Below are 27,899 nucleotides of genomic sequence, written 5' to 3' on the forward strand. Positions count from 1 at the left end.
CTGGTCGAAGAAAGTCAGCGATGCATCTGTCGCAATGACCTCGACTCGGACGTTCTCATACTACTGTGTCACATATTCGCAATTTTTAACATTATTACGGAACAATTCATGCAACGAGTCATTCCAGACCTTGAGAAGCTCAGACACAATCAATGGTGCCTTGACGGATGCAACACTTCCGGTAGCGATGAGCAGGACATGAACAGCGCCCTCCACACGTTCTGAAGCGGCTTCAAAGTGTGTGGCAGACATACTCGTCGTGGCGGTCGGAAGTAAAGGAAAGCTGCATCCATGCACGCGCGAATCTTGTGCATGCAAGTCACGCACTGCTCTTTCCTCCCGCCTCGTCGGCAAAACATCAGACAGTCATGCAAGTGCAAACATAACTCATTCTCTCGTTCGACATGAATAATGCTGAGTGTACGCCCAGGTCAAACAATCGGGGTCGCCGGGCCAATGCCGCTTTCCAATCTCGGACTCGGGGGCGTGGTCGCGGTCGCGGTCGTGGTACGCCGGTCCCTGAAGCGCACGAAATCGGTAACTCAGTCGGTCATCGACAAGCTTATCCAAATGCTGTGAAAGGGGAAACAAAGCTAGATTTCGTCCCGTCTATCAGCAGAAGCGGCGGTGACAGCGGACAAGGTGATACGTACGCCAACTCCGGAATCCTTCTTGCTATTCGCGCACCTCACGAAACATTCAAAGATTAAAAGACAAAGCTGTTCAACAAAAATATTGGGCAATGATACAAGAAAAGGTACAGGGAATGCTCATATTGGTGATAAAAGTTATGTTACTAATATCGTTTTCTTATTTTTCTTGTTGAGCTCGCTGCACATTGGGATGAATTTCCTTCCCGATCTGATAGGACTCAGTTACAGATAGAGAAGGAAAGTAACATTCTCCTGCTTCTTCGTGGGTACATGTAAAGTGTTTTTCCACTTCCGCCGCATCTAACGGACGTCATAGGAAAACTCAGAGAGGGTGTTCTGGCTTCTCAGAGAACTGACGAGTTCGCGCTGGAAGGTTCGTTTACAGAAGCACGATGGTTATGGAAGCTGACACATTTGCAGTGTACGAATTGTCATTCTATCTGGCAATCATCTTCGAGTCCGTAGTGCAAGCTTCCTCTTCCTTATCACATCTTCCGGAACTTTATTGTGCCCTGCGACCCGAGTCAGCCTCAGCGAGTCAGGTTTCGTCAATTTCTAACGGAGCCGAGGCCCTTGCAGTTGTATCCCTAATATTTCACTTATGTGAGGCATATCCTTCGCAGTTGACGTATTACCGTCAGGAAAGGCTATTGGCACGTTTCTTACTTCAAAAGGGTTCTAATAGTGACGCTTTGAAATGGACCCTTTCCGTCAGGGCTTCCATCAATTGCAAAAACTTTACGAAATTCGAGCATCTTACTCGCCAATCACGGCTCAATTCACTCATAGAGAATATTGCATACCTATCTGGGCAAGAAGCTAGAGAAAAGCGACATCTAGTCCAGACAGCGCTCTGTTCTGTGGTTGAAAGACTACGAAGGAAACTACGTGCTGCTGTATGGACCATCTTACGTTCTGCATACCGGGAGTTTACAATTGGCACGGAAACCGATACCTCTACATGGTTATTGCGATCATTATGCCTTGAATCCGTTGGGGATGGACGAAATGAAAATATAGAAGAATGGATGGAACGAAATTCAAAAGACGGACTCGTGGTCAAGAAAGAAGGATTTCGAGGGCGATGGATGCTGAAGCGATAGATCCATATAGAAAGTACATTCCATTCTGCGGCTATTTCAACTTGTATTTGGCAACTTATTTGAGAAGACTTGTTACATGCTCGGTACGTCTCTCACATTCGCAGAATGAGCCCGACTAATTTGTTCTACGGTGTTGAGTTTGGACGTTTTAGAGTAAAGCAAACTATTTGAGAGACCTATTGCGTGCTTGGCACATTTCTCACATTCACAGAATGAACGCGACTAGTTTGTTCTACAGTGTTGTATTTGTACTTTTTTGAGTACAGCAATCAAATGGATGGTTCAATAAATGCTCAAGATCTAAGTGAGTCGTCGGCGCATCCCAGTGATCGGAAATTCTTGCTAGCACAGTCAGGGTCTTTCTCCGCAACTAAGCGTCGTTGTCCCCGCTAACGACTTATAGTATCAGAAATGGAGGGTTGAGAGGAGTACATGCATCATGCTGATAAGCTGGATTTGGCTTCTTACTCAGCCTTGAGCACATGCCTGATCATGGAGGAAGCAGCATCTGATCTTGGCTTACTATGTACGAGTAACTCGACAACCTGCTATTATCTTGCTTGTTTTGAATGCCGCGTTCAGCTGTGTAAACGCGCTCAAAGCACTTGCATCGCTTGTCAGAGGCTGCATAAACGGTTCCTTGAACTATCATCGGAAAGCAATGATTAAGAATGAATCGACGCTTTCTATTGCGGGATTCATTCTTCGTTGCAAGCTCCGGCGTGTTACAGATGGTCCAGTCTTGAAACAATCAAGGACCGTACATCGCGGAGAGGTGTAGTTTCTTATCAACCTTGTTCTGCAAACCATGTGGTCTGTGTCTTTGCCACCACAGGGTTTAGCTGATGTTTCGGGTCAGGCACCCGACTTTGAGTTATGGCGCCGCAGGTATCGAGTTCGGCCGACCTTCAAGCTGCTTACTTCGACGACGGGACAGCTGTCGTCAGACCCATCGGGTCAGACTGCCTGCAAGCATTCTATGTGTACGACTTCCACGTTAGCCGCCAGACTACCTTTACAATTGATTCAACGATGAACGGATTTTCTGATGCTCTTGGCACTTATCGTCTAGCAATGTATCTCGGACAAGATCTAGGTGGCCAGAAACTAATCTCCTGGGTATCGCCGCCAGGGGAATAAACGGCGATACCGGACTGTCGGCGTTGCTGTTCCAAAGCGCGTCTCTGTGTTCTACTTGACGTCGGGATGAAGCAGCGTTCACGTGAAGGCTCGGTAATAAGCTATGGCATTAACGGAATCGTTAAGAAGAGCACCACCCTTGAAAACAAGCCTTTCCGAAACGTCGACTTTATCTCTTTAGGATAACGGATCGACTGTCGGAAGTTACATCCGCTGTTCCGGTGTCTTAATGGTCCATCAAGTATCAGCGGCACTCAGAAAACAATCCCGCCATACTGAAGGAACTGCGGTAGCGGCGGACTGCGTGTCCCGACGATGCGCGACGCGCCATTTCTTCTCTCTCGCTCACCGCTCATCTCCATTTTACTTTTTGTTGGGGGCGTGAGGTGGGTTGATTTGTTTGCAGACATTTGCACTATTTTGTCAAAGGTTCTCCGTGTGGTGTTCTAAAAATTTCCCTAAAGTTTCGTTCATTTCTAAGGATTCCGATTGAAATTATCAGTTTTTGATGGAGCTACCATCCAACGAATCGGACAATTGCTGTGGCCGACGACTAAAGTAAATCTACGGCTTGACCGCGCCGGCACTACGCGGGGCCTCCTTGAGTGTCAAATCGCTCGCGGAGTAAAGGCTTTTTGTCCTGCGCGTCTCTCGAAGCGGATTCTTGAGAAGCTTGATGGTTTCTGCCTATAGTCAACTCAGCGTGTCTGGTTTCGCATGTCCCGTACTTAAGTTTCCCAACAATTGGGGAGTAAGTGTTTCACTTCGACGAACTACCTTGGCCTGGTTGACTGTATTGTGCAACTGAATTGCTCCAGTGTTTGGCGGTGCAGAGCGTCAGGAAAAGACTTTTAAGTTCGGCATACTCCGTGAGGTGTGGTTTCTGATCCATTATGAACATTTTCAGCAATTTTTTTCACTTTCACACAAGCTGTCAGATATGTGTTGCGTTCTTAACAAACATGATACGCTCTACATTCTGGTGATCATGTCTCCACGAAGTCCGTATCAAGCAAAATAGGGTTGAGGATGAGTTCAGAAGCATTTTGCTTTGAAGAATTTACTCCAACCAGGTGCATTACACCACGTTTGCGTGATGAATCTCAACTGCTGCAACCCTGATTCTGATAAGCTGCGTAGAGCTGAGTCAAACCCGATCACGACTGATTTTCTGAACTTTTTCTTTCTCGCGTATTCGTGGGCTAAGCAATTCCGTGGGCGGATATTAAATTCCTAATCCCGAGAGGTGGCAGCCCCATGCGGTGCAAGACGCTTGAAGTGTCTGGCAACATGTCGGGGAGACTCGGAGAGATCGACCAGCCAACCACCAATTCTATTTCATTTCCTCATAGATCGTTATTTGCGTAACCCCCGAATCTGGGTCGCAAGATCAACCTTAATGGTATGATGACTCATACCCGGTGGGTCCAACGGATTGGTTATTTATGCATTCTTGACTGATCGCTGTCAATACTTTACAATTCTTACCTGTGTGCACAGCCATGTATTAACCGGGTTTCAGGTTGGGGGCACTAAACAAATGTCCTAGATACGTACCTCGGCCTCGTTTCACCAAGTTATTCATCCCTTGTATTTTATGGTGATGGTCTGAAGCGGAATATGTCAGTATTTCCGATGCAAAAGGAGTGGACGTTGCGAATCCGTCGATAGTAGCCTATCGGTTGCGGTCCGCACCGAAGGAGGTTGCATCTCATACGAGAAGTTTCGCCTATAATCCTTTATGCACTACGCTTGTGAACGACATTATCTGGGCTACTGCAAAAACAGCCTCCGTTAAAATTTCGATTAATGAAATCAGTCCCGACGAAATGGAACGGAAGGCTCGAATTTACCTCCAAGTTCTCCGCCTTGTCAGTATGCTCGGCTCCGTGGAGCCTGGGTCCAAACCAGATCTAAAAGCCGGAATGCAAACTATTCCGTAACGCAGGTATCGCCGCTGTTGACTGGAAATGTATGTTAGAAAGAAGCACTGGCGTCCAAGCGCAATTGCAAAATGCTGCGTGACGAGAAAAGCGCAGCCAGTGCTAGAGATAAGCTTTAAACATTATTACGGCACAATGCTCATAGGTCGGTCATATTATTCTAGAGAGTTAGAGGATGTCTTATCCCTGACTCCCGACGCGTGACTAGCATCAGGCATGAATCAAGCCTAGTGATCAACATTAGAGTCTAAGAGTACTTACGGCTGGCTAGCATCAAATATATACGTCAAAACGGGCTTGTATACGCCGCGTTGCACGTCGTCCACACCCGCAGTCGGGTGAGGGTCCAGCATTCGGCTATTCAAACGCCACTATAATGATCGCTGACATCACCGTAACAGTGTAGCACGTACCCTACCCTGTCAAGTAACCGTATCTTCCCTAATATCTCGCGGAACAGTAAGCAAGTGTCAGGCCCTGGATTTTTGTCCGGTCATACCGCGTTGACTTTCAAAAAAGAGTCAGTAAACATTCAGGGTATCGGGGAATGGAACGGTATAAAACGACGGTGCTGCATACCTCCATTGCTATCCATCTCCTCAACACAACTCCACAGGCATGTCTAACCAGACCAAGTCGTTCTACCTTCCAGACACCATGGCTACTTGGCCATGGCAGCGCGCTATAAACCCATACTATGAGCAAGCAAAAGCAGAATCCAACGCATGGTTTCATAGATTCAAGGCATTTTCTGCCCAGTCGCAATATGCCTTCGACAAGGGAGACTTCAGTGAGTAACTACACAGACGTTATACAATGAGACACATTACAAACCTGCTCATGATATTAGCTCGTCTTGCCGCTCTCGCCTATTCTGACGTCTCGAAGGGTATGCAGTCCGAAACTTGCCAACGTGTCGTCTGCTAATGAGACCTGAACAGAACACCTCCGATCTGCTTGCGATCTGATGAACGTGTTCTTTGTCATTGACGAGTACACGGACGTGGAACCAGAGCCAGTCGTTCGAAACATGGTAGACATTGTGATCGACGCGCTCAAGAATCCCCATAAGCCTCGGCCAAAGGGAGAAGTCATTCTAGGAGAGATTACGCGACAGTAAGCGATAGGACATGTCTTCTGATGTTCTTCAGGGAGCTGAAAAATTCCAAATAGATATTGGGCATCAACAATTAAAATCGCCAGCTCTACTTCGCAGCGGCATTTCATCGAGAGCTTCACAGGTTATTTGGAGTCCGTCGTTCAGCAAGCTGCAGACCGGGATAACGATAAACAACATTCAATTGAATCATACCTGAGGAATCGTCATGAGAACATTGGTACTCGGCCGTCGTACGCCGTCATCGAGTTTAACCTTCACCTTCCCGATGAAGTGATTTATCATCCAATCATTGTTGAATTATCCGAGAACATCACGGAGCTTATCTTGATCGATAACGTATGTCCTTCCTGGATGGATAATCATGACTTACGATGCTGAAACTTCCGTTAGGACCTTGCATCGTACAACAAAGAGCAAGCGACTGGCGATGATAGTTATAACATTGTGACAGTCGTCATGCGAGAACTCAACCTCGGTCTGGATGAAGCCATCGCATGGGTTGCCAACTACCACGCAGAGGTCCAGAAAAGATTCCTGAACGGTGTACAACGTGTTCCCTCCTGGGGCCCAGAGATTGACACACACGTTCAAAGGTACTTGAACGGGCTTGGAAACTGGGCACGAGCCAATGCGTGTTGGCACTACGAAAGCGGTCGATACTTTGGAAGCAGGAGTCCTGAGGTCCTTCAGACTCGGCGAGTGCAGCTTTTACCCAAGGTACAGAAACACAACGTTTCACTGAAGAGAGAGAACGTCGTTGTACCTCTGATAGAGGCTTTAGAGAGCAGAGCATGAGAGCAGGCCGCAGTTTCGAGAACAGGACAGTAATATATAGCTAGTAAATGGACTCTTGTTATTATCTTTATAGCTGTTAATCTGCAGATTCTGCACATAGCATTTAATGGACATTCGGACATAGCACTTTTGGATGAACGCAGTGGAATATCAGTCAGGGTGTTCCGCTCACGCGAGGCAAGTTAAATGCGGTGATTCGGCCTTTTGGTGGGAAAGTTAGCACGATTTTGTGGACGAGATTTGAGAAATGAGCAAGGGCAAAGTACTGGTGGGAAGATAACTGCCACCAGCACTGCCGCTGATGCAGCGCTAAAATATAAAATAATAAAATTAACGCAGAATTTATTACATAATATTAAAGTCCCGTGAGTTGTTACGTATTAACGACCCTAGCTAGTCGCGTCGGATACGCGCTCTCGTTTCCTCCTCGACGTTCCCGCATTTCTTTCTATTGCTTTCATCTACAAACTCAGTGGAAAGTTAAGAGAATATCTCGGATTCGGAGAAACAATGTCATTTTTCAATACATTCGGGTTCGTGCCGTTTTCGAATTGCATCGTGTACAATTGGCTGATCATTTTGATTGCTCTTAACAGGCGGAAGGAAAACCGTGCTCCGCGCGCGCCAAAGCGGTCGCCGACTCCGACGTCTGCAACGTTCCCACCAGACGGAGTGAATCCTGCTCCGGCACCTCCATCTCCGGGCACTGTAATACAAAAGCCGCTCTACCTGTGCAGTCCATTCGTGGAGGCAGCGCTCGTAAAAGGAAACTTCAAGACGATCGTAATGCTTCCTAAGTATGTTGATGTCATGGAATGGGTTGCTGTGAACAGTGCGTCTTATCGTTACTCATTTATTGACTATTACGTTAATCTTGCGATTTGTGGCAGTCTTCGATTTTTATAATAATTTGAATTCATTCTATGGCGTAATAGCGGAATGCTGCACGTCGCAAACTTGTCCTACAATGTCGGCAGGCCCGATGTAAGTTTTATCTCCGCGACAGAACGGAACTTCTTGCTGATGAACTGTTTCGCAGGTTGGATTATACTTGGATTGATCAGAATCGTAAACAAGTCAAGCTCGCGGCTCCGACATACATTGATTATGTCATGACCTGGGTGCAAAACATGCTCGATGACGAATTGGTCTTCCCAACGAAAGCTGGTACGTAATTATTCCCGACCCACTGTTCGGATGTCTAGATAACGATACGAACTCCGTTAGGGCACGACTTCCCTCAAAATTTCCCTTCGACTGCAAAACACATCTACCGCCAACTTCTCCGTGTCTTCGCGCATATTTACCACGCACACTATACTCAGATCCTCCATCTCCGCTCTGAACCGCACTTCAATTCTCTGTTCGCACACTTCCTTGCATTCGGGAAGGAGTATGAACTACTTGAAGTGAAGGATGTGAAGGGCAGTTCTGCTCAAGGCTTAGTGGGAATCGGCGATCTTTGGGAAAGGTGGAAAGATATGGGCATTCTTGAAGGCTGAGAAATTTTCTTGTGTGATTGCGTTGGTTGGGGATCCATGGATGTGCAGTTTAATTGAGACCTGCTTGGGATTTTTTAGAGACATAACGAAGAGAATATTAATATACCCGTAATATGTGGAATATTTTGCACTCAGCAAAATGTCTCTTTTATAATAAGGTCGACTGGCAATGTCTTCACATTAGCTATTCATTTTCAGCATACTTTGTATTCAGACAGTGTTGTCAAACATCTAATTGTGAAAAGGAAATACTTGAAGCTAGTCATGTTGTACAGAACTCAGGCTTGCCTTAGCTTAGTATACTTTCTACATAACAGGTCAACATCATTTTTGGCCTATAGAGAAAGGTGAAGGGAATTTAGCACTGTTCTGGCAGCATGTTATAGCTCTCTACTGTATACATAAATTGAAGCTGAGGAACACAGTACACTCTTGTGAAATTGTAACTAGGGCTTTTCTCCACATACTGTGCTTAGGATGTTAGCAGAATAGTATTGAGTGACTTGTCTGAAACACAGACTAAGGAGTTAAACATGCTTGCAAGTGTTCAGATAGAAAGTACTTGTGTGTAATGAAAGTAAAATTTGAGAACCTTCAAGTTTGTGAAAGATAGTGAACTATGTCTGAGTAGAGTAAAGCTAGAGGAAACTCTAGTATGTAGAGGCTTGTAGTGATTCTGACATACAAATCAATTGTCAAACTTGAGTATAAGAGGAAAAGACTAATTAAACCATCTAGTAGCTCATAATAGCAGAAACTTGTATCAGATTTATGTAGAACAGACTGTCTCTTGACTGGACTGCTTAACAATTGAGAGTTTCTAGTGGGCCATTTTTGGTAAGCAGAACTGGCAATACAGGATGAACTGAACACAAGATTAATGTACTAGAATGTATGCTTATCAGACACTACAAAAGGTGTTGGTTCTTCTAGACAGTAGGACAGTAGTCATAGAATTCAGAATCCACTAAGAAGTGTGTAACAACTCACATTTCAAATGAACTAGCCCTAAAAATGGATGGTGCTCAAGTGTGCTATCCATACCTTGCCATCTGTGTCGAAGTGACATACAGACAAGCAGGCAGATGTGGAGGTTGGTACACCGGGCCATGACGTTCTCTGACAGTGCCGTGATAGAGCCAGTATATTAGGACCCAGAAATAGTGGATCATTCCAGATGGAACTCTGGTGGAGACTGGTGGTGATTCTGATGTGCAAGTTGATTGTCGCCTTGTTAGGTCTGGTGCTTTCTCAATATTAATGGCTCTTTAATGAACGACCTCTGTTGTTAGAATAATTTAATTGGCCAAACGGGTCCTTGAAGTCTGAAAAAGATTGAGCTATAACTGCTGAGTGAATCAGGAACAACGGAAAGAGGAAGGGCGAAAGACGAAACGAGGACCATCCAAATAAGGACCCACTGTCGATCGCCATCGAGTCAAACTTTGTCTTTATTCAAATTATTACCCAGCTCGCGCATTTGTACCTGTCCGTCATGTCGAACGTATTTCCGCCGCTTTCTCATGCAGACATCATCTCTTTCCAATTTTCATCGTGGTATCCTCGCTTCAAGCATGTCAGTATGAAATCTACTATCGTCCGGCCTCTTGGAGAAGTTTTCAGGAGATATTTGCTCTCCGATGGCGTGCATATACCGGAAGGCTGTGACAACGTGTGTGTTCAAACCTATTCTTTCTCAGGCTCTATGTGTACTGACATCGTGCACATTTCAAGCCCTGGTGAACAGAATGAAGCCGTTACTAGTGATGATGAAGATTATGAAGATGAACCGCGAGAACGTTTTGCATTTCCGGAGCTTGATGCTAAAATCCAGAAGGCGATCGAAGATTACGGCGCTGTGTTTCCAAAATTGAATTTCTCTTCTCCCAAGGTCCGTGTATACTTTGTTCCCAGGCCCATCCAACATTTGATTCTTACAGTGATTAGGACGCATCGTGGATTCTTCCGTCCTCTTCGCCACTGAAATGCACTGCTCCATCGGAAGTATACATGCTGCTCAAATCATCTGATTTTGTTTCACATGACGTCGAGGAGGAGACCGTATTCGATGGATGCGTTTCCGACGAGAATGCAGAAGTGCCGAAGTATGGGCTAGAGCTCATTCTTCGCAAGTGGTATCACGTAGATCCGAGTCGAGAGTTCCGATGTTTCGTGCGCTCGAAGAAGCTCTTAGGTTCGCACCCCTGATTTCCCGTAATGCGCCACTATCACAACCGTACCTTTTATTGCAGGAATTACACAACGCGATCCAAATTTCTATAATTATATGAACGAGCAAGAAACGCGGGAAAAGATTCGCAACACTATATCAAATTTCTGGAGTCGTGAAATTGAGAAGAATTGGCCGACAGACGACTGTATGCCTCCGCGTACTTTTTAGGGTGTATGTACTGCATGTCTGAAGCATTCCCACAGATACCTTCGACATCATCCTCACACGCGATCTCCGATCGGGTCACATCGTCGACTTCAGTCCTTATGCTCCACGAACTGATCCCCTGTTATTTACCTACGATGAGCTGTCGAGATTGCACGAAAAAACGCCGAGCGAACCGGTCTTAAAAGTCGTTGACTCGGCATCACACGAAGTCGCCAGCCGCAGCGCACCTACCCATTTGCACAATATGGTGCCGTTTGAGATGTTGAGCATGAGCTCAGGTCAGACTATTGATGATTTCTCAAGAAATTGGCAAGATGAAATACAAAAGTCGATGAGTGATTGAAGTGATTATATAATGGCTTGTTTATTTCACTTTACTGTATTACAAAAAAGCAGATGTATATGTATCTACAGAAGTACAACTTATCGAAGTCAAGAAGCGGATATTCTCTCGAAGAATTGCCTCAGTGTATCCGCCAACACGTCCGGAAGAGCTTCCACGTTCTTCAAGATCACGAAGAACTCAAAGGGGAATGAATCAAGGTACCGCTGCATGTGTAGCTCCAAGCGCCCATTGACTGTTCTGTACATCGCCTGGTTCATATTGATGATCGAGTTCTGTGAGCGACTAACGTCATTCTTAGGATCACCCGATGGTGCATCATGGTGGGCATCTAAGACGATGAAAACAATCAAAATATGCTCTTCCTCCGCCTTGCGAATAATTGCCCGCAGATCCTCGTGATCTTGACAGATTCCGTCAGATATGATGATTTCAAGTTGCCAAAGATCCGATGATGACGAGGATACACGACGCTCACGCGCCCTCGTTAGCGTCTCCACGCTTGATTCAAGCAAAGAACGGACATCCGTAGCAGATTGTGCGAACTTGAACGCTTCGACCACCTTGGTCCCCGCCTGGTCTGAGAAGGGGCCATCTTCAAAGCCGTGCAATATCTGCGTCCTTTCTCCGAAACTGGCAATCGCGACATCTCCTACCTCAAGCCTGTTGAGCGCCTTCGTAACCAATGCGAGCGTCTGGAAAGCTAGGTGAATGGAATGCGACTCCGCCATTGATCGCGAATCATCAAGTGCGATGAGAACTTGGTACTCTCGTTGACTGGGTCGGACGCGACGAAGCCAGATTTTGTCCTTTGTATAATTGCTCGCGATGTACGGGATAATTTTCTTCATGTTGAGGCGCTTTCCTGTACGGAAGTCTCCCATGAGGCGCGTTGCTCGAGTCGGTTCGAGGATTAAGCGTAGTTGCTCGCATAAGGAGAATGAGAGACTTTGCGTCAAAGAGTCGTATAGTTGCCACATGTGCTGGCCGTCCTCCACGGGTTGACCATCTCGGAGCCATTTATTCAGTTCAACTTCGACCTTTCTGCTTGCGCTCAACTCCTGTTCGTCCGTATCTAGCTCAAGGACTCTGCCTTGCTCAAGCGCGGTGGCATCGACATCCATCGCGTTCGAGTCTGTGTCCTTGGTTGATTCATGGGCCCTTTTCTCTTCTTCATGTCCAGTACCTTCAGCTTGGTCACGATGAGACTTCTCAAGATTACTTTGGGTATCGGCACGAGGGGGTGGTGGGGGATCAACCAAGTCGTCTGCGTGCATTTCCCCGTCCTCTTCGACGAACTTGAGTTCATTGAGATTAGCGCTTTCTTCACCCAATGCCGGACCTAGTGCCTGCATGTCGGTATCTATCGAATCTTCAGGAACATATTCGAGTGTTGCGCTATTAGCGGCGTTAATCTCTTGCGCATCCAAGCGCCCTTCGGCAGCGTCTAATGCATTCTTGATCTCGTCAAAACGCCTTTTCACTTCACGGAGGGCATCACCGAGGCTTCGATGTGGATTCGGAATAGGAGCATCCTGCGATAACGATGGTTTCTTGCCGATTTGGGAACTGTGCGAATCTACTGCTGAATCAGGTTGACCCGCTGGAAGAGTGTCAGTGTGATCGGTCGCCTTGGCTCTGCAAAAATCAATAAACTACAGCTACCAGAACAATTCAGGTTTGAAGCCACTTACGAATCTCCAGCGATATTCGACTGTTCTTCATTGCGATCACTAGACGAGGGCAAGTCAGCCAGGGTTTCCTTTGCTGCTTGATGTTGATCGTCGCCAGCACCGGGCGTGGAATCCATTTTCATATTCCCAGAGTCATCAATGTCGTTACCAGCATGCACATCTGCAGTAGAAACAGGCTTTCCGTTTTCCTCATTCCCTTCATCGTCCATCATTTCCGCATCCTCACCAGCTGGACTCGGTGCTTCCTCATTGTCGACTAGAGACTCCGCACCACTCTGTTGACTATGCTTGTCCACGTCTGCAAGGTCCTCCTCGAAATTCAAATCTTGCATGTCATCGACCATCTCTGATTCTGTCGTCTGAGTCACGCTATCGTCTTGATTGGACGGTTTCGCTGCATCTTCTATCGTCGTGTCATCCGCCTTTCCTTCAGGCTCGCTTTGATCAATGCTGTCTGCTGCCGGGTCTTCAGCGGTATTTTCGTCCTGGTCTGATGCAATGTCCTGCTGATCTTGTCGTTCACTGGCAGGTTGCTGTTTTGCTTCGGGTTCCTGTTCCTTTGCAGCCAACTCTGATTCTCCATGCTTTGAGTTACCAGCCTCTGTCTCTTGGGTGTCCTGTGCTTTACTATCAAAGTCGTCGTTGTCCCAGAAGTCGTCATCTACAGAATTAAGGTCCTGAGAAGTGTCTTGTCCAAATTTGTCGTCTAGGTCGGACACTCCACCATCTTCGTCTTCCGCATCCTGCTCCGACAAATTCTCAAGGTCACCGCCTATGTCAAAATCGACATCCAGAGCCTCGCTGCTGCCATCTTCTTTCGGTTTACCACTCGTATCGTCTTCCTGGCCTTGAATTCCTTCAAACTGACTTTCGTCTTCGATCTGGTTGCTGACATCTTCTTTTCCTTCACCTTGACCCAAACCCGTTCCTTCTGCGGACTCAATTGCGCCGCCCACTTCACCTGTTTCCTCTGTCTCTTGAGGCTTGCAGAAACCGTTCTGCGCAATGTTCTGAAGTAGACGACCCGAAATATACGTTAGCTTTAGAAGGGATTTTGTCCACACCGAATACTCGTGAAGATATCGCTCGACAAAAGTCACATAGGCGTCAAGGAAGGGGAATACTTGATCAAGTGATTCTGAAATCACGGGACGCGATCTACCTTGCAAGCTTTGACAAAATTCGCGTAACCGAAGATAAACTCCGTCTATTCTTAGGACGCGCGACACTCGGTTGAACTGCGCATAACGCCGACGAATGTGATCCGAGTCATCAGAGTCCGTGTCCTTCGCTGCGGCACTGGCTTCGCACAGGTCTTGACCGATGACGAGAAGCATATCGGTAATAATACTTGAGTCAACTGGCGAATCCGTGGTCGTCGGAACTTCACTCAGCGACCTCGTGTCGAGAGGGTGCTGACGAGACCAGCTGCGGATTGATTCACAGAATTTCTTTAAGCGAGGTTCACGATTCTCCAGATCAACCAGCAGGGGTTCTATGGATTCAAGATGCCTGATGGACGATTGTATATATTCACGGTCATCTGCAGGCACAAAAGTGAGAATTATCCATTTAAGCTTTAAAAAATTAAACGCTGACCTTCGGTTACGAAACAACTGTTTTCCGACGCCCGAGTCAAGTCAGAAAGCCGCTTGATAATGTCTGTGCCGCCCGAGACCCAGTGGCGAACGCCACTGAAGCACTCCAGATCCAGAGGTGACTCGTGTTCTAACGTCTCCGAAATGTTATTCGCAAGCTCCTGCAGCTCCCTGAGAGCAGAAACAGATTTCATCATCTGGACTTTCAACTCTCGCAGTAATAAATTAATATCAGACGCCGTTATGCAAGTACCGATGGCCTGCCGTAGCTGACGTAACCTTCGGCTGCATGCCCTGACAGAGCTCCATGCTATTATGAGTTCCATGACCCTGGATTTTCCCTTCAATATTTAAGTAGATAACCATAAGGAAGTAACTCACTTTGCTCTTGCAGAGGTAGCGTATGAGAAGGCCGACTCAAACGAAGACACACCTCGTCGCAATTCGCGCGTAGAGATGTCCTGATGGTGGTTTGTATCGCGCTGGACCAAGTCGCTCAAAATGACAATCGAGCGATAAAAGTACCCATCAATTTTTCTTAGTTTAGGCATATACGAGACATTCTCGGAGGTCGACTGCGGCTGTTCCATAAGGTATCTCCTGCTACGATGCCTTTGCAGTACTTCCGGTTTCACGTTCGGCGACAGACCGATTCGCTTCAGTTCCTTCAGGAAGTCATTCCACGACCTCTTCTTGCGGACCAACAGAGCTGAGTTCCATCTCTTCAACTCTTCAGAGGAAAGCGCTTTCATTGGGGGAACTGATTTGGAGTGTTCCTCTTGTATATAAATGATGGTACCGGATAAGTCTTCGAGTGCCACTGCCGATGGTGCTGCCGAAACCGATTCTAGGCCATTTGTCAATATTAACGCGAATTTTCTAGCTCTTGCTGATGCATTGTAGTTGTCGAGCTCGGCAATGTTTTGAGGAAGAACATCATTAGAAGTGCCGTGCACGGCGTCTCCATCAGCCGAACGGATGTCATCGATGTGAAGCTGGCTAGCAATTGGCCGGCGCAGTACCTCTCTGAATGCTCGTATCCTCTTGAAAAGCTGCTTATGCGTCCTCTGAGCGCTCTGCTGCAGAGCGTGTACATTGATATCCCGCCAGCTCGCCAGCTTGACCAGGCTGAGGATGTCGTCTTCTATGATCTTTCTTTCCTGCACAAAGAACGCAGTTACTCTGTCGGCGTATTGTGCATAAAAACGATGGATGGAGAGTAGAATCTGCGAGGCACGTTTCATCACCACTTCTTCAACGATCGTTAGCTTTGACGTCATCAATGCAAATGACCAAACCATATCGAGTCTGCGTTTAAATTGACCGAGAGGAGAGGATGTGATGAAGTCCTCCACCAAAGGCGTCAGAGAATCGAAGTACTGGTTGAGAGACTCAGTAGATGCCGACTCCCGAGAAGCTGCAGTTGCACCTCGAACAGCTGCATCGTACAACCGGAACCACCAATCACCAAGCTCGTCGCAAAATGTTTCAGCCTCCGTATCCAGTATTGACTTCCAACCTGCTAGTTCGAGCTTCCTCCATTCTACTATCAACTCGGTCAGGGCATGCCTGTGCATAGTTAACGAATTATCCCGATTTGCGTACATCTCCCAGTCTTCCGTGTGGAGCAATAGACGTTCAATTGCCCCCAGCATCTTTGCGACTGAACTGCACATGTTCATTGATAAAATAGAATCACAACGATCCCGCAAATGACGTAGGACGAGTTGCTCTGGCCATGACTGGATGAGCTGGTTCAGCTTGTCTCTCAAGCCATTTACAACGCTTGCTGCTTTTCGTGCCTCTTGTAGGTTTGGATCGCGATAGAAGCTGTACGCATTCTCACCGTCGAACTGGCTGAAACGAGACTTTGTGTCACGGAGGAGATCCAAACGAAATGCTAAGCTATCATCGTCCATACTGCACGGCCAATAAGATAAAGGTCCGTTAAGCCAGCTCGAAACCAGTTGGAAGCGCAACGAGCGCCAAAGTGAGTTAGACTGCGTTTCTGGGATGGAGTTCGAACTGCCGAAGTGTATCAAGTGGAGATCTAAAAGTTTCTTCGCAAAGCCTGGCGATAACTCGTGGAAATTACCCGGACCAGTCGGTTCAGACGTCGTGATGGCAGGGTCCGGATCCTCATCAAAAACAGGGAACAGACTCAACACCTCATCGTCGTCCCGACTATCTTTAGCCACGCTCTGGGTGCGATACAAAGATTCTGCTTGTCGAGCCTTCTCTGCTTTCTTTGTAAGGTCGGCATTCCACAACACCCATATGCAATCGAATATATGCCAGATATTCTTAACATCCTTGTACCCAGCTACATTCTCCCCTGGCGTGCTGTTTAGATAACTGGCGAGTTGCAGAATAAGAGCGTCGCACGACCGGAAACCGGATTGCAGTAGTTCATCCACTGGCGTTGCCAATGCCGCATCCATTGCACGAACTGAAGGGAAGCAGATTAAGTTCTGCATTCGTGGATTCAGCCATTTTGATGAAAGAAGGACAGAAGAGTGCCGAAGCGTCCTCAGGCCAAATTTGAGCTGTAGCATTGCCAATTCTATGGCCGGCATGAGGTCCTGTAAGGGACTATACGCGGTTTTCATACGCTGAACAAAATTGCTAATGGCGTCTTGAAGCAACGATTCCTGGGATAGAACGTTCTCTTCCGTACCAGTGGTAGACAGAACAAATCGTTCCAAGCGTTCGGGTGATATCATATCCGAGAGAAAACCTCTCATCTCATTCCAGAATGAGTGAAGTAATAATGCATCACCTTGGCGGGTAATGCGAAGGTCTACGGCTACGGGTTCCGACTCCTTTTCTAGACATTTAAGACGGCCTTGAAGAATGCGAATTTTTGTGTTACTGTCATTTCCCGACCTGCATCGCTCCCACAACGTGTGGACCTGGATTTGTGATTGGATCCACGCTATCTGAGCTTTTCGTAATGAAGTCTCGCAACACTGGACTTGGACAGGATCAATCGGTATGTTAGGCACGTAAAGGGAGAGAAGAGTCTGCGACAACAGAATCCAACATTTTCCCATAGCATGAATGCAATCAGCCCATGACGTGCTATGGACGAGACCATCGATTGCCTGTCCGACCGCGAGGAAGGGCTGAAAATACGGGTCCTTCAAAACATCTGTGATAAAGGTTACTTCATTATGATGGCCTGAAGCACGTTCGATCTTTGTTACTAAATCTCCGTTGGTTCCAGGAAAGCTGGCACATAGGATCTGAAGCTCCATTAGAAGACTATTGTTTTTTTAATCGGTTCACGTACCAGCCAGACGTTTCGTATGAGAAACCTGGTTAGGGATGAGTGTCGGCTCTCATGCCTCTCAGACCGCAACAAATTCATTACGTCATGAGCAATACGTTCGTTCAATAGGCTGTGACTTAGTTCTATGTCTCGTAAGCCACCAGAACCAATATTAAAGCTATCAAAACAAGCGCCAAGGTGAGATATGCTATTTTGGAGACAACCACCGCAAGTATTACTTGCCTCGTCTCAATAGCTGACCGAAGCAGAATAGGCGTGTATACAACAGAGACGTCCAGGGTCTTTTAAATTGCCACTGTTATCATGTTGACACAACTTTCTGGATTTGAACGTACCTGATTCAAACTGTCGCTATGCCAAACGGCTTTATGCCATTCAAGGTATGGCGCAACAAGATCGCGACCGACAACTACTCGTATATATCAGTTGTCAAGAGACGGAATATAGCTGGATGCCACATACCAGAACCAGCATCGAACTTCCAAACAAGCTGTTGATACGCGATCATACGAGAAGTGTGATGCGCTAGCGTGACAGACGACCCAAGTAAGCGGGTAGTATGTTGCAATTTCGACTACACAGTTCAGTTAGGACGACCAAGAGAGAGATAAGTGACGATAGCAGTACATTTGCAAGGCTTCCTCTCAAGTTAGCAAGGTCCATCATTTCAATCGCCATCGATGCAAGTTCGGACCCAGCTTGCACTGACGCCAAGGGGATCTCTTTGCCATCATTCTCCGTAATTATACTCTAAGTCGAGATCAGTCAAGAAGACTAGAACTATCTAGTTGTTCCGTTACGCACCTTGTTTACAATATCCTCCGCCATAAGAAATGTCTCGTTCATTTCATTAGTGATCTCGCATGTTGTAGAGGCTAGTAAGATAAGGTCGATGACACGCCTTTGTGTAGCTGAAACCACGGGTGAGTAATGTACTTCGCACGTGGAATCAATCGCACATACCCAGGGGCACCAGGGTCAGCTTGGCGAGCAAATTGATGGCACGAGAAGGAACCGAAGGTCGGGACAACGAATGCCAAAGTTCTCTTATCTTTAAACCCGTCCGAAGGGCATATGCATCTCGAAGTGCATTTGCCTGCTCTTCCAATCCGTCAACAACATGCTTTAGGCCTTCAGCAACTCGACAAATCCGGGTGGAAACTGTATGCAATGTTGAAAAATCTGCAACCGGTCTGCAGGCGGCTTGATAAATATGTCGAGAAAAGCAAATTAGTCTAAATATAGCAAGAATTTCTGCCTTTTGTGAAGTCAGGCAATTTGATCATGTTCCTAGCGAGTTACGCACCAGTGACCTGCTACTTATCTGCTTATTGAGTAAAGCATTTTGCAGAAGAGCCAGGGCGGACTCGACAAATTGAGATACAGTATCGTATTCTTTGGAAGCAGGCGTGTGCGCCAAGTGTCCCATGTTTGCTTCCCTAGCATTCTCCCTTTGTCGCAGCTCAATGCTTGTACTCGAAGCAAGCACGAAAGACTCAAGCACTAGGCTAATACTATTGCATGCATTGTGCTCATGTTCTGGCATCCAGTCCACATGTGGGGAGAAAAAATATGGATCGAGAGGCTAACATCACATTAGTATGCTACTCACAAAATACAATAAGCACAGGCTTACCCGACGTTGTTTGGTGATGAAACTGAACATGGACGGTGTATTCACCAATGCAACCCTCAGTGTACTCGAGTTCTCAAGCACATAAGAAAGTAGCTCCAGAGTCCGCATAGCACGTTCAGTGCCGATAGATTTGAATAGACGCAAGAAGCTACCCGAATCGGAAGAGCTCGAAAGGCCGAGAACAAACAGGACAATTGCAGTGTCATAAGACGAGTCCAAATAAGCATACACCGCGTTAACAATGACCAGACGGGATGAAAGGGAGTCTACGCCAGTTTTGTCATCAGAGCCAAAGTAAACTTTAGGACCGTAGCGACTCCTGCATGCTTCTTGTAGTGCTCGTCGTTCGAGCTCAAAACCTGAACGTGAATGTAGTGCCGGATAATCCGCAGACAATCGCCTCGCAACTGATAAGTGTTTGTTGTCGTCTTCTCCTGTCGATGGCTCCAAGGAGACCTCTATCCCTCGGTTTCGCATAGCACGCGATATTTCGCCGCGATCCGGATCCACCGTCATAAATAACCTGAAATCCGGATGGGGAAATATTGTTTCCTGATCTATACCCCTCTCCGTCAGAACTATCGAACCGTTCATCTCACAGAGAGAATTAAGTCGATCCAATACCGAGGGACTGCATAAATTCACGTTATCTAAGAGCAACCATTGGCCTTCCTTCATAGCCCGCACCAAGGGTCCGTCTATCCACTCGAACCTTGGAGCGGACTCATTTGCAGACAAAGAATTTTCCAAGACAGTTTTCAGAGTCCTGGATAAGTCTTTACCGAATGGTTCGAAGAGCGAATCTTTGAGACTTCTGCGAAGAGTTTCCTGCAGCATCCCCAGGGAACGAGTTCGTCGTGCAGAGACAGCATCTTCTTTAAGCCTCAGTAGGAACTCGAGAGAGTTAGCGTCCTTGAGCCGTGTTTGAGCGACACATGCATTTATAATGCGCACAAGTTTCTCAAGAAACCGCTCGTTGTGGAAGTCATTGCTCGTTTGCTCAAAGCTTCCTATGAGGTCAGAAGTGTCGCTCGAGCTGCCCAACGCCATCTCCTGTAAAGGTCTGCCAGACATTGAAGATAAGGCATGCACAAAGCTCGTTTTACCAGACGAATGCGATCCACATACGATGACAAGCCAGTTATGTGCAATACCGGCCAGAGCAGACTCCACCCCATTAAGCTGTGATGGTGCGAGAAAGGAGCCTTCGGCTGGAACAGTTACGGGACCTTTACTGAGAAAAGAAGTACCACAAGCCACAGATTCTGGAGTATAGAGGAATGCCAGGTGAACCTTCCTCACAACGTCCGGATCGTTGAAAACACTTGCAAACAGTTCGAGCACAGCCTCCTTGTCACCTTTAGTACGGAAACGAGTACCATAAACAGCATTAAAATGTTTCCAAGGCTCGTCGACCACACCGTCCGAACGAGTCATGAGCGATGCCCATCGCATAATATCACGGAGGTTGAATTCCCAAGGTGCTCCAGAAATCCCGAAACGTCGATTTACCACGACTTCTTGATGCAACTTGCAGTTAAACGTGATCATAAGTCGGAGGGTCGACAGATCAATGTTTGGGAAAAGGTTTTGACATATAAGTAGTAGGTCATCCGGAGTTAGCTGCTCGATGTACACTTTCGTGAAACGATTAAGGAAGGATTTTGGTAGACCTTTCCGCCCACTTCCCTGACTCAAAGGGTTCTGTGCTGCAAAGACACGAAAAGTCGGGTGGCGCGAGAACGACCGGTCCAATTCGGGAACATAGATCGTTCCTCGATGATCGAAAACTGCATTGAGACCTTCGAGGACTGATTGAGTTGCTAAGTTCATTTCATCAAGTAAGACCCAATCTCCATTCTTCAGAGCTCGGAGGAACTCAGCGTCACTCCATCCAAATTGCCCAGAGGCAGCTCCTTCTACAGGTAAATCAGAACCAAACAGATCAACAAGGTCTGTCTGTTCCGACAGATTTATCCTGCAGAGTTTCTGCCCTGTTGCCGCCGCCAATGCAGTCACGAGACTGGTCTTTCCGACACCGGGACTCCCTTCAAGTAGGATCGGTTTCGCTATCTGGCAAGCTCTGACAAGGCGAAACGCATTTCTAAGGGATGTCGGTGCATTGAAACTGAAAGAATTGGACTGCGGCGGTAGTAAACCAGTTGGCACGGAGAAAGGACCAATTCGGAACTCCCCCTCTTGGACGGAAAAGTGAAGAGTTGATACCTCGTCGAGTGATCCATACTCGGGCACGAGCTCCCTGAGACGTCGACACGCTCGTGAGTGCAGATGCGTTACAGATTCCGTTGACCAAGCAGAGAGCTGTGTTAGACCGACTAGACCATCTAGTATTGTCATTTCACCACCATGAACCTACGCAGACGAAAATTTAACCTGAAAGTAGGAGAAGAGACGACATAATAACTCACAAAAAGGGCCGCGAGTGGTAGATCGGCCGAAGCGGATAGTGTATTGCAAAAGTTCACCCAGCTCTAAGAATCCATAATGAACGTCGATGTTTCTGTAAAACAGAAAAAGACGTACCAGTACATCTCGTAGGGTTAGTAATGAAGTATCTTTAACCTCGAGCATGAGCCACTCAATAAAGTCTAGTAGAGGGGTCGTGAGTAGCAGCAGCTCCTTGCGTTTCCAAGACTGCTTTACGATCTCTGAAAGATCACTGCGATTCATCAATGAGGGGACCCAGATCTCCGTGAAACGGTTCCTGAGGGCAGGAGACAACTCCTTCTTCCCGAAGTCACCGCCAGGGTTCATAGTACTGACAAACTTGAAGGCTGGGTTGGCTACCACATCAAACTCCTCGGAAGTATCACCCCCCTTTTCTGCAAGGATGAGAATGCGAGAAGGTTCTAAAACACTATTCAAGCGTTCCAATACTGAATCATCAGCCAACGAGATTTCGTCCAACAAAAAGATATCTCCACAACGCATGCTTATTATTAAGGGTCCATCCTGCCAACCTAAGAGTCCACGAGACGGAGAAAGGGCATGTTGAGCCGCAATTAACACCTCACGCTCATGCGGACTCTCATTCTCGCGTAGGCGATCTGCGATTAACTTCGAAATCAGATCTTTGTCGTCTTCATCTGGGCCGCCCATTAAGCCGAGGATTTTCATTGCTTCCTGTAATGCGTCGTGCGTAGACGATTGTTTTCGACGAATAGGACGTAGCCCGCCAATGATATCCGCGGCCTCTGTATTCTGATGGCAGTTGACAGTGCGCAAGACTTTGTTTTCCAACTCCGCCAAGACCTGACAGACCGAAGTCTTTCCTGACCCGGTCTCACCTACCAAAAGGACTGGTTCATTATGTCTCAGTGCACGCGACAGTAGGATGAAGAGTCGTTGCATTGGTTTCGTCCAGACGATGCCACCCCGTGACTTGATGGCGGCACCGAGCTTCTCCATGCTATACAAGCTATCCTCGGAGATTGTGACTTTCATCACTTTCTCAATGACATCCTTTACAACCAATTTATCCTCGGGTCGACGTGTCCTTTCAGCTAGAAGCATGTATCCATTATCTGCCAGCTCCTGATATCCTTGAGCGTCCCTGTTGGCCCAACGAAAGAGGTCTCTGAGGGTCGCGAAACCTTCCTTGCCCTCAAAAATCCTGCTAACCTGACGCCGCTTTTGCAGCTCATGGAAGACAGCCACGATCCGCTGACTATATGAAGGAGCTATTCGAGCCCGCTGGCATAAAATATGCTCAAGCTCTGTTTGAGGAACATCGGAGAAGTGGACCTCTAAGAAACGATTATGTAGGGCACGCGATAGAACCTTCCTTCCCGCATATACGCCAGGTGGGTTCTGAGTCGCGAACAACATGAAGTCCTGATGTGGCTTGACAACTTCTTGTGTCTCGGGGATCACCAGTTCTCTGTTGTCGTCCAAGAGCCGGTTCAGTGCCTCCAAGACATCGGTCGGCGCGAGGTTAAGTTCGTCCAACACAATCCAGTCGCCGCGACGAAGCGCGCGAACCAAGAGGCCGTCCCTGAACACTAGTTTACCCGTCGTTGGATCGGAAACATAGGAACCCAAGTACTCTTGTATATCAGTGTGCTCATGATTATTAATACGAACAAAGTTGTGGCCAGTGCGACGTGCAAGGTATTCGATTGCACTTGTCTTGCCGCTAGAAGTGGGACCTTCGATCAAGACCGGATACCGCTTCGTCATGATTATACGCGCGAGATCGACAAGCTTTTTCTGTACCGATGGCGTCAAAATGTAGTCTTCGACCTCTTCGCGCTCATTCGGACCCGAAGAAAGCCAGAAAGGGCCTAGCTGTATGTATGAATCGGCAGGAGCGTCTTGCGGAGGCGGAGGTCTTACAGAGAGAAAGTGCTCTTTGTTGGTTACGTTCGAGAGCAATGCTCGTCGCGCAAGATCTAATACTTGCTCGGCACTATCCTGATCCAGCACCATAGTAAAGGTCATAGTGAACCCTTCCCATAAAGCGCGACGCAAACCGAAGCTCCGAACTGTGTCAGCAGCAAACGTGAGTGCTCTCGAAAGCGACCGCATACTATAATGAGGCCTATGATTGGAACCATCGGCAATCTTGCCAGACGCAGATAGACGCTTTACGTCTGTATACAACTCGGCGACCTTTGCAATAACGGCCTTGTCGGTAATGGCGAGGCGTCCAACGTAGTGAGTAATGACAGATATCAGAGATTCAAGATCATCGTCCGGAGGTTGAACCTCGATCTCTGTGAATCGCGCCCTGATATTTCGAGGCAGGTCCTTCTTTCCGACGTCTGTTGCAGGATTCATGCAAGCAAACAACCGGAAACCCGGATGACGAGGGACTGGCTCTAGCGACCCTTGCTCAGTGAGTGTGATCGAAGCATTAGGGCTCTGTAGGAGTCCGGCAATGCATTCGAGCGTTTCTGGAGAGGCCAAATTGATCTCGTCCAATAAGACCCTATAAAAAACGATGAGACGCGTGGGTTGTGAACATCAGAGCCTAGTCTTACCATGACCCTGTTCGGATGGCCTTCACCAGTGGTCCCTCAACGTAATGGAAAGAGAACTTCCCCTGGTCGAGGACATGTTGAACCTCGAAGTGACGCACATCTTCATCAAACGATATCCATTCGGCCAAAGAGTTCCTTCCTTGAACCTTTCGTCGTTTCCTTGGCACTGACGAGTCCATAACATCCAACGTCTCGCTCTCACGCCTAAAGTAGAAAGAAGTTAGTATGGATGATATATGATAAACCCGACAACAATGATAGACATACTCCACTTCACCATCTGGCTCCGTCTCCTTTAGTTTTCCAATCGCAGACTTTGCAGTCTCAGTCCAAAGCTTGACCACGACTTTCCACGTCCCACTGGAAACAGCTTTTCGTAGACTCGCAAGAAGCTGTTCATTCTTCTTACTACTGAATGTCCTTTGGAAGAGTTCTGTGAAGCGGTTCTGAAGCTCTAGTGCAGGTACACGTGTACTGACAGGTCGGAAACCGCCTATCAAATCAGACGATTCTGTCTGATTGGATAAATTGAGAGAAATGAGGGGCTTGTTGAGTAAGGAAGCGAGATGAGAGATGACGCTAGTCTTCCCTGTTCCGGTCTCTCCGGTAAGTAGGACAGGCTCGACGGATGATACGCAGGCTGCAAGCTGCGAGATTAGACGCAAGGCTTGTTTGTGCATACTAAATGGGCGTGGCAAGACTGATTGCGTCAAAGTATTCATCGGCTCAACGGCAAGGGATATACGGCCAGCTCGAAGTGCAATGGGTCGTCCATCAACGTCTTTCTCGACCTCAAAAGTGGGTGTTCTGCGCTTTAAGAGCCATTCACAGGTCTCTTCCGACAGTCCGAGCTTTTCACCAACTGCTGATGCAATAGCATCACGTTGCTCTAGAGTTGGTTTACTTGAGGCTCCAGCAGCGAAAAAGACATCCCGAGCATCCAAGTAAATTTCTTCACGCAAAGAAGGATGGGATAGTAAAGCCGACAGTTGGGGTATTTCACCAGCTTTACGTTGTGTGTTTGGGGCCACTCTACTGGAGCCAAGTAGATTAGAGACTCGCGAGCAAAATTTCTCCAGATCACGTATTCCGACGGGTCGAGTTGAGGTCGACACGCATAGCCGTTTCAATGTCAGCCAAATATCAACGAGGTTATCGGCAATAGGACCCGCAATATTCGGAAATTTGGAATCGACGATAAGTCGTAGATCATCCAACGAATTCTCCGGTACTATCACTTCTCGCCACTTCTGAGCACCTAGAAACAGTAATGGTGGAGGGGAGGAGGCAGAATTCACTTCAACAGAACGCGTTGCAAAGAGCACGAAGGACTCGGCTGCTTCAACATTTCCGCGGTTACCCAGAGATAGGCCAGCGCTCGACCCAATTGGTCGGATGTCGTCCATGGATTCCACTAGTGGGGTGATTAAGCCAAGGACTTCGTTGCTCGCGCGATCAATATCCTTTAGCAAGACCCATCGTCCTTCACGCATTGCCTTCACCAAAACGCCATCTTTCCATTCAAACGAGCCTGCAGACGTCGGGGAGGATATGTACGAACCCAACAGAGCGCGAGGATCCAGCGACGTGTCTGCAAGATGTATCGTGATGACTTGATTGGGAGATGAGGGGAAAAGAAGGGAAGCAAGATAGTTTAGAAATGTCATCTTTCCTGATGATGTTGCTGATGTCAATAGTGTGGGTCGACGGAGGGATACATTAACAGCGAGCTGGCGAAGCGCGAGGAGAGCAGCCGAAGTGGGCACGAGTGATGAGGAAACAGACCTTAATGGAGGTGTTCGGAGAAGTAAAATTCCGTGAACATTTGCGATTCGAGGGCTACGGCAGAAAATCAACGTTAAACGTACGGGCGACTCGTTTTTCCACGTACCTCAAATCCTCGTTCTTCACCATTATGTCCGAGTTCTCGGAGCTAGTATAGTAGTCGTCGATACACTCGATAATACTATTCCTATAATCTTGAATTCTGCTCATTTCGAGTACCGGAAGCATCCATCCGTCCACTTCCTTTGCAGTTCCAGAAATAGTTTCACCATAGCTAATAGGGCAGTCTTCGCCGCAGATTTCTCCAAGTGCGTCTTGTTCCATGCGTATTCTAGTACTTTCACTCATATTTGATTGAAGTGAATAACAACGGATTGCAAGCCAGCGTGAGCCGCGATCCAGGTCCGACGAAGCACATAACTTTAAGAGGTATGCAAGGTCCCAGTTGAGATTTCTTGGAAGCGATGGTGTTGCGCGAAGTATACGGTAATAAGCAAGTAGAATTCGATGGAGTGATACACGATCAAAATTTTCTGCTTCGGTTTGCTTCATGAAGCAGCACAGTGGGCCCCTCTCGAAACGGCGAACGAAAGACGAGAGAATTCTACACCAAGAATTAGCATTGTAGCAACAATCACATCAAACAAATACTCACGGGAATAGTTCCTCGTGCACCTCTATCAACAACCCAAGAGCCTCCAGCTTCTTGGCACCCTCATCGTCCGTATCCAACCACCTAGAACATAAATCCATCAAGAGAGGACGAAACGTCCATGAAATCGCAAGCGTGAGTGACGGGTGCAACATGAACCGGGATAAGGTCGGCAGCAATGCATTTTGAGATAGAGAATCTTGGAAAGCTGCAGTTAGAGGCGAATTGCGAGGCAGCAGTTCAACAAGTCCATTAAGTTGTTTGCGTGCATTCAGCGACGTCGGGTCAGGAATGTCCCAAAACGAACTGAGGTCGGAGGTCATGTCGCGATCTGTTAGTAGCCTAGTCACCTCTAGGCGGGTACGAGGCCGGTCTATGACCTTGTCCAGCTCAAGGAGGGGGGCCAATGGTCGATGTAATCGAGCAAGTCGAGAGACCTGCACGAGAAACAGCCGAGCCACCAAAAATTTGGACAGTAGTGCAGATGCCGATCATATTTCCTAAACAGATTATGTATTACACAATCATATCGGTTGTAGCTTTTTCCTCGGTCGATTGCCAGTGGGCAGACAACTTACTAAGTTACCACTTGCCTCTATGAAATATCTAGCCACATTTCCAGTTCCACTCATTCCGAAGATCAAGATTCTCTTGTAGTCCTCCTGTGTAACAATTTAGAAACAAGCTGCAGGGATAATTGGTTGTGCCAGCTACAATCTCACCTTACTAGTCAGCTCTTTCTATCATACCGAAGCAGAATCCGGTAAGCGTTGAATTGTTCAATCACTAATAGGGAACACAAGCTGGTCCAGACTGTTTTGAGACAGGTTTGTTTTACCCTACTGATGGAGGGTCATTATAATGGTAGTTGATTGTTGTTCATTCAGATATTTAGTATTTACACCTGTCTGAGTGAGAATGGCACAAAGCTGTCATCTGCTGGATTATGGCTGAATGCCTCTAAGCCAGAATCCATGCCAGAAACAATGATGTTAGTCTAACACATGTGAGTTGTGTTGAAATAGAGCTTTGGCTTGTGTACTACATCAGGCAGACTTGGTGGGCTTTGTGGAAAGACAGAGTTCACTTGTTTATGAATTGTAATCACAATATAGGTAGGGGTAAATCCTTTACAGACAACCTGAATGGGAACAGAGGTATTGTAAGTAGTAGAGCAGCCTTGTTGCCACAATCTGTTAAGGTTAAGCTCTTATTCTAAAGATATAGTATGTTCAAGTT

At 47.2% G+C, this 27,899-nt stretch overlaps 5 protein-coding genes across 5 annotated transcripts in view; 3 read left to right on the forward strand and 2 right to left on the reverse strand.

Annotated features, from left to right (window-relative positions):
- Positions 1–252, reverse strand: part of FOMMEDRAFT_95192 (flavo protein) — a gene marked incomplete at both ends in the record, with an annotated part of 791 nt that extends 539 nt beyond the window's left edge. The window contains 2 exons of the mRNA XM_007270656.1: positions 1–60; positions 130–252. The exon at positions 1–60 is cut by the window's left edge and continues 54 nt beyond it. Of these exons, the coding sequence (XP_007270718.1) occupies positions 1–60; positions 130–252 (183 nt within the window). The remainder of the gene's footprint in view (positions 61–129) is intronic.
- A 152-nt stretch (positions 253–404) lies between these two features.
- Positions 405–1,756, forward strand: FOMMEDRAFT_161009 (uncharacterized protein; the record flags this gene model as incomplete). Its single annotated transcript, XM_007270681.1, has 5 exons — positions 405–649; positions 706–757; positions 828–915; positions 970–1,026; positions 1,074–1,756. The coding sequence occupies 5 exons, from the start codon at positions 405–407 to the stop codon at positions 1,754–1,756; spliced, it is 1,125 nt and encodes a 374-aa protein (XP_007270743.1).
- Positions 1,757–5,457: 3,701 nt separating this feature from the next.
- Positions 5,458–6,754, forward strand: FOMMEDRAFT_95393 (terpenoid synthase; the record flags this gene model as incomplete). Its single annotated transcript, XM_007270675.1, has 4 exons — positions 5,458–5,629; positions 5,781–5,955; positions 6,013–6,295; positions 6,350–6,754. 4 exons carry the CDS (start codon positions 5,458–5,460, stop codon positions 6,752–6,754), a joined length of 1,035 nt encoding a protein of 344 aa, XP_007270737.1.
- A 438-nt stretch (positions 6,755–7,192) lies between these two features.
- Positions 7,193–8,385, forward strand: FOMMEDRAFT_113367 (uncharacterized protein). The gene is made up of 5 exons (XM_007270682.1): positions 7,193–7,287; positions 7,351–7,586; positions 7,645–7,738; positions 7,794–7,921; positions 7,982–8,385. The coding sequence occupies exons 1-5, from the start codon at positions 7,265–7,267 to the stop codon at positions 8,254–8,256; spliced, it is 756 nt and encodes a 251-aa protein (XP_007270744.1). The 5' UTR covers positions 7,193–7,264; the 3' UTR covers positions 8,257–8,385.
- Positions 8,386–9,769: 1,384 nt separating this feature from the next.
- Positions 9,770–27,051, reverse strand: FOMMEDRAFT_128491 (P-loop containing nucleoside triphosphate hydrolase protein). The gene is made up of 22 exons (XM_007270683.1): positions 26,664–27,051; positions 26,115–26,612; positions 24,491–26,062; positions 24,224–24,427; positions 21,765–24,171; positions 21,650–21,712; positions 19,221–21,593; positions 18,891–19,169; positions 18,548–18,842; positions 18,389–18,495; positions 18,212–18,334; positions 18,047–18,158; positions 17,920–17,993; positions 17,825–17,865; positions 17,585–17,706; positions 14,674–17,537; positions 14,294–14,622; positions 12,695–14,237; positions 10,693–12,638; positions 10,204–10,634; positions 9,991–10,147; positions 9,770–9,928 (listed from the first exon to the last, which is right to left on the reverse strand). Exons 1-15 carry the CDS (start codon positions 26,981–26,983, stop codon positions 17,667–17,669), a joined length of 8,508 nt encoding a protein of 2,835 aa, XP_007270745.1. The 5' UTR covers positions 26,984–27,051; the 3' UTR covers positions 9,770–9,928; positions 9,991–10,147; positions 10,204–10,634; positions 10,693–12,638; positions 12,695–14,237; positions 14,294–14,622; positions 14,674–17,537; positions 17,585–17,666.
- Between the last annotated feature and the right edge of the window lie 848 nt (positions 27,052–27,899).

The sequence above is a fragment of the Fomitiporia mediterranea genome (genome assembly GCF_000271605.1).
Source record: "Fomitiporia mediterranea MF3/22 unplaced genomic scaffold FOMMEscaffold_14, whole genome shotgun sequence".
Taxonomy (NCBI): Eukaryota; Fungi; Basidiomycota; class Agaricomycetes; order Hymenochaetales; family Hymenochaetaceae; genus Fomitiporia; species Fomitiporia mediterranea.

What these genes read in the sequence shown, in the direction of transcription:
- FOMMEDRAFT_113367 (XM_007270682.1), top strand. Translation starts at nt 7,265, where the DNA reads ATGTCATTTTTCAATACATTCGG. An exon ending in ACAATGTCGGCAGGCCCGAT is followed by an intron (nt 7,739 to 7,793) that starts GTAAGTTTTATC and finishes ACTGTTTCGCAG; the next exon opens with GTTGGATTATACTTGGATTG. An exon ending in GGTCTTCCCAACGAAAGCTG is followed by an intron (nt 7,922 to 7,981) that starts GTACGTAATTAT and finishes GAACTCCGTTAG; the next exon opens with GGCACGACTTCCCTCAAAAT.
- FOMMEDRAFT_128491 (XM_007270683.1), bottom strand. Translation starts at nt 26,983, where the DNA reads ATGACCTCCGACCTCAGTTCGTTTTGGGACATTCCTGACCCGACGTCG. An exon ending in GCCATCCGAACAGGGTCATG is followed by an intron (nt 24,172 to 24,223) that starts GTAAGACTAGGC and finishes CGTTTTTTATAG; the next exon opens with GGTCTTATTGGACGAGATCA. An exon ending in TACACGCCTATTCTGCTTCG is followed by an intron (nt 17,707 to 17,824) that starts GTCAGCTATTGA and finishes TACGAGACATAG; the next exon opens with AACTAAGTCACAGCCTATTG.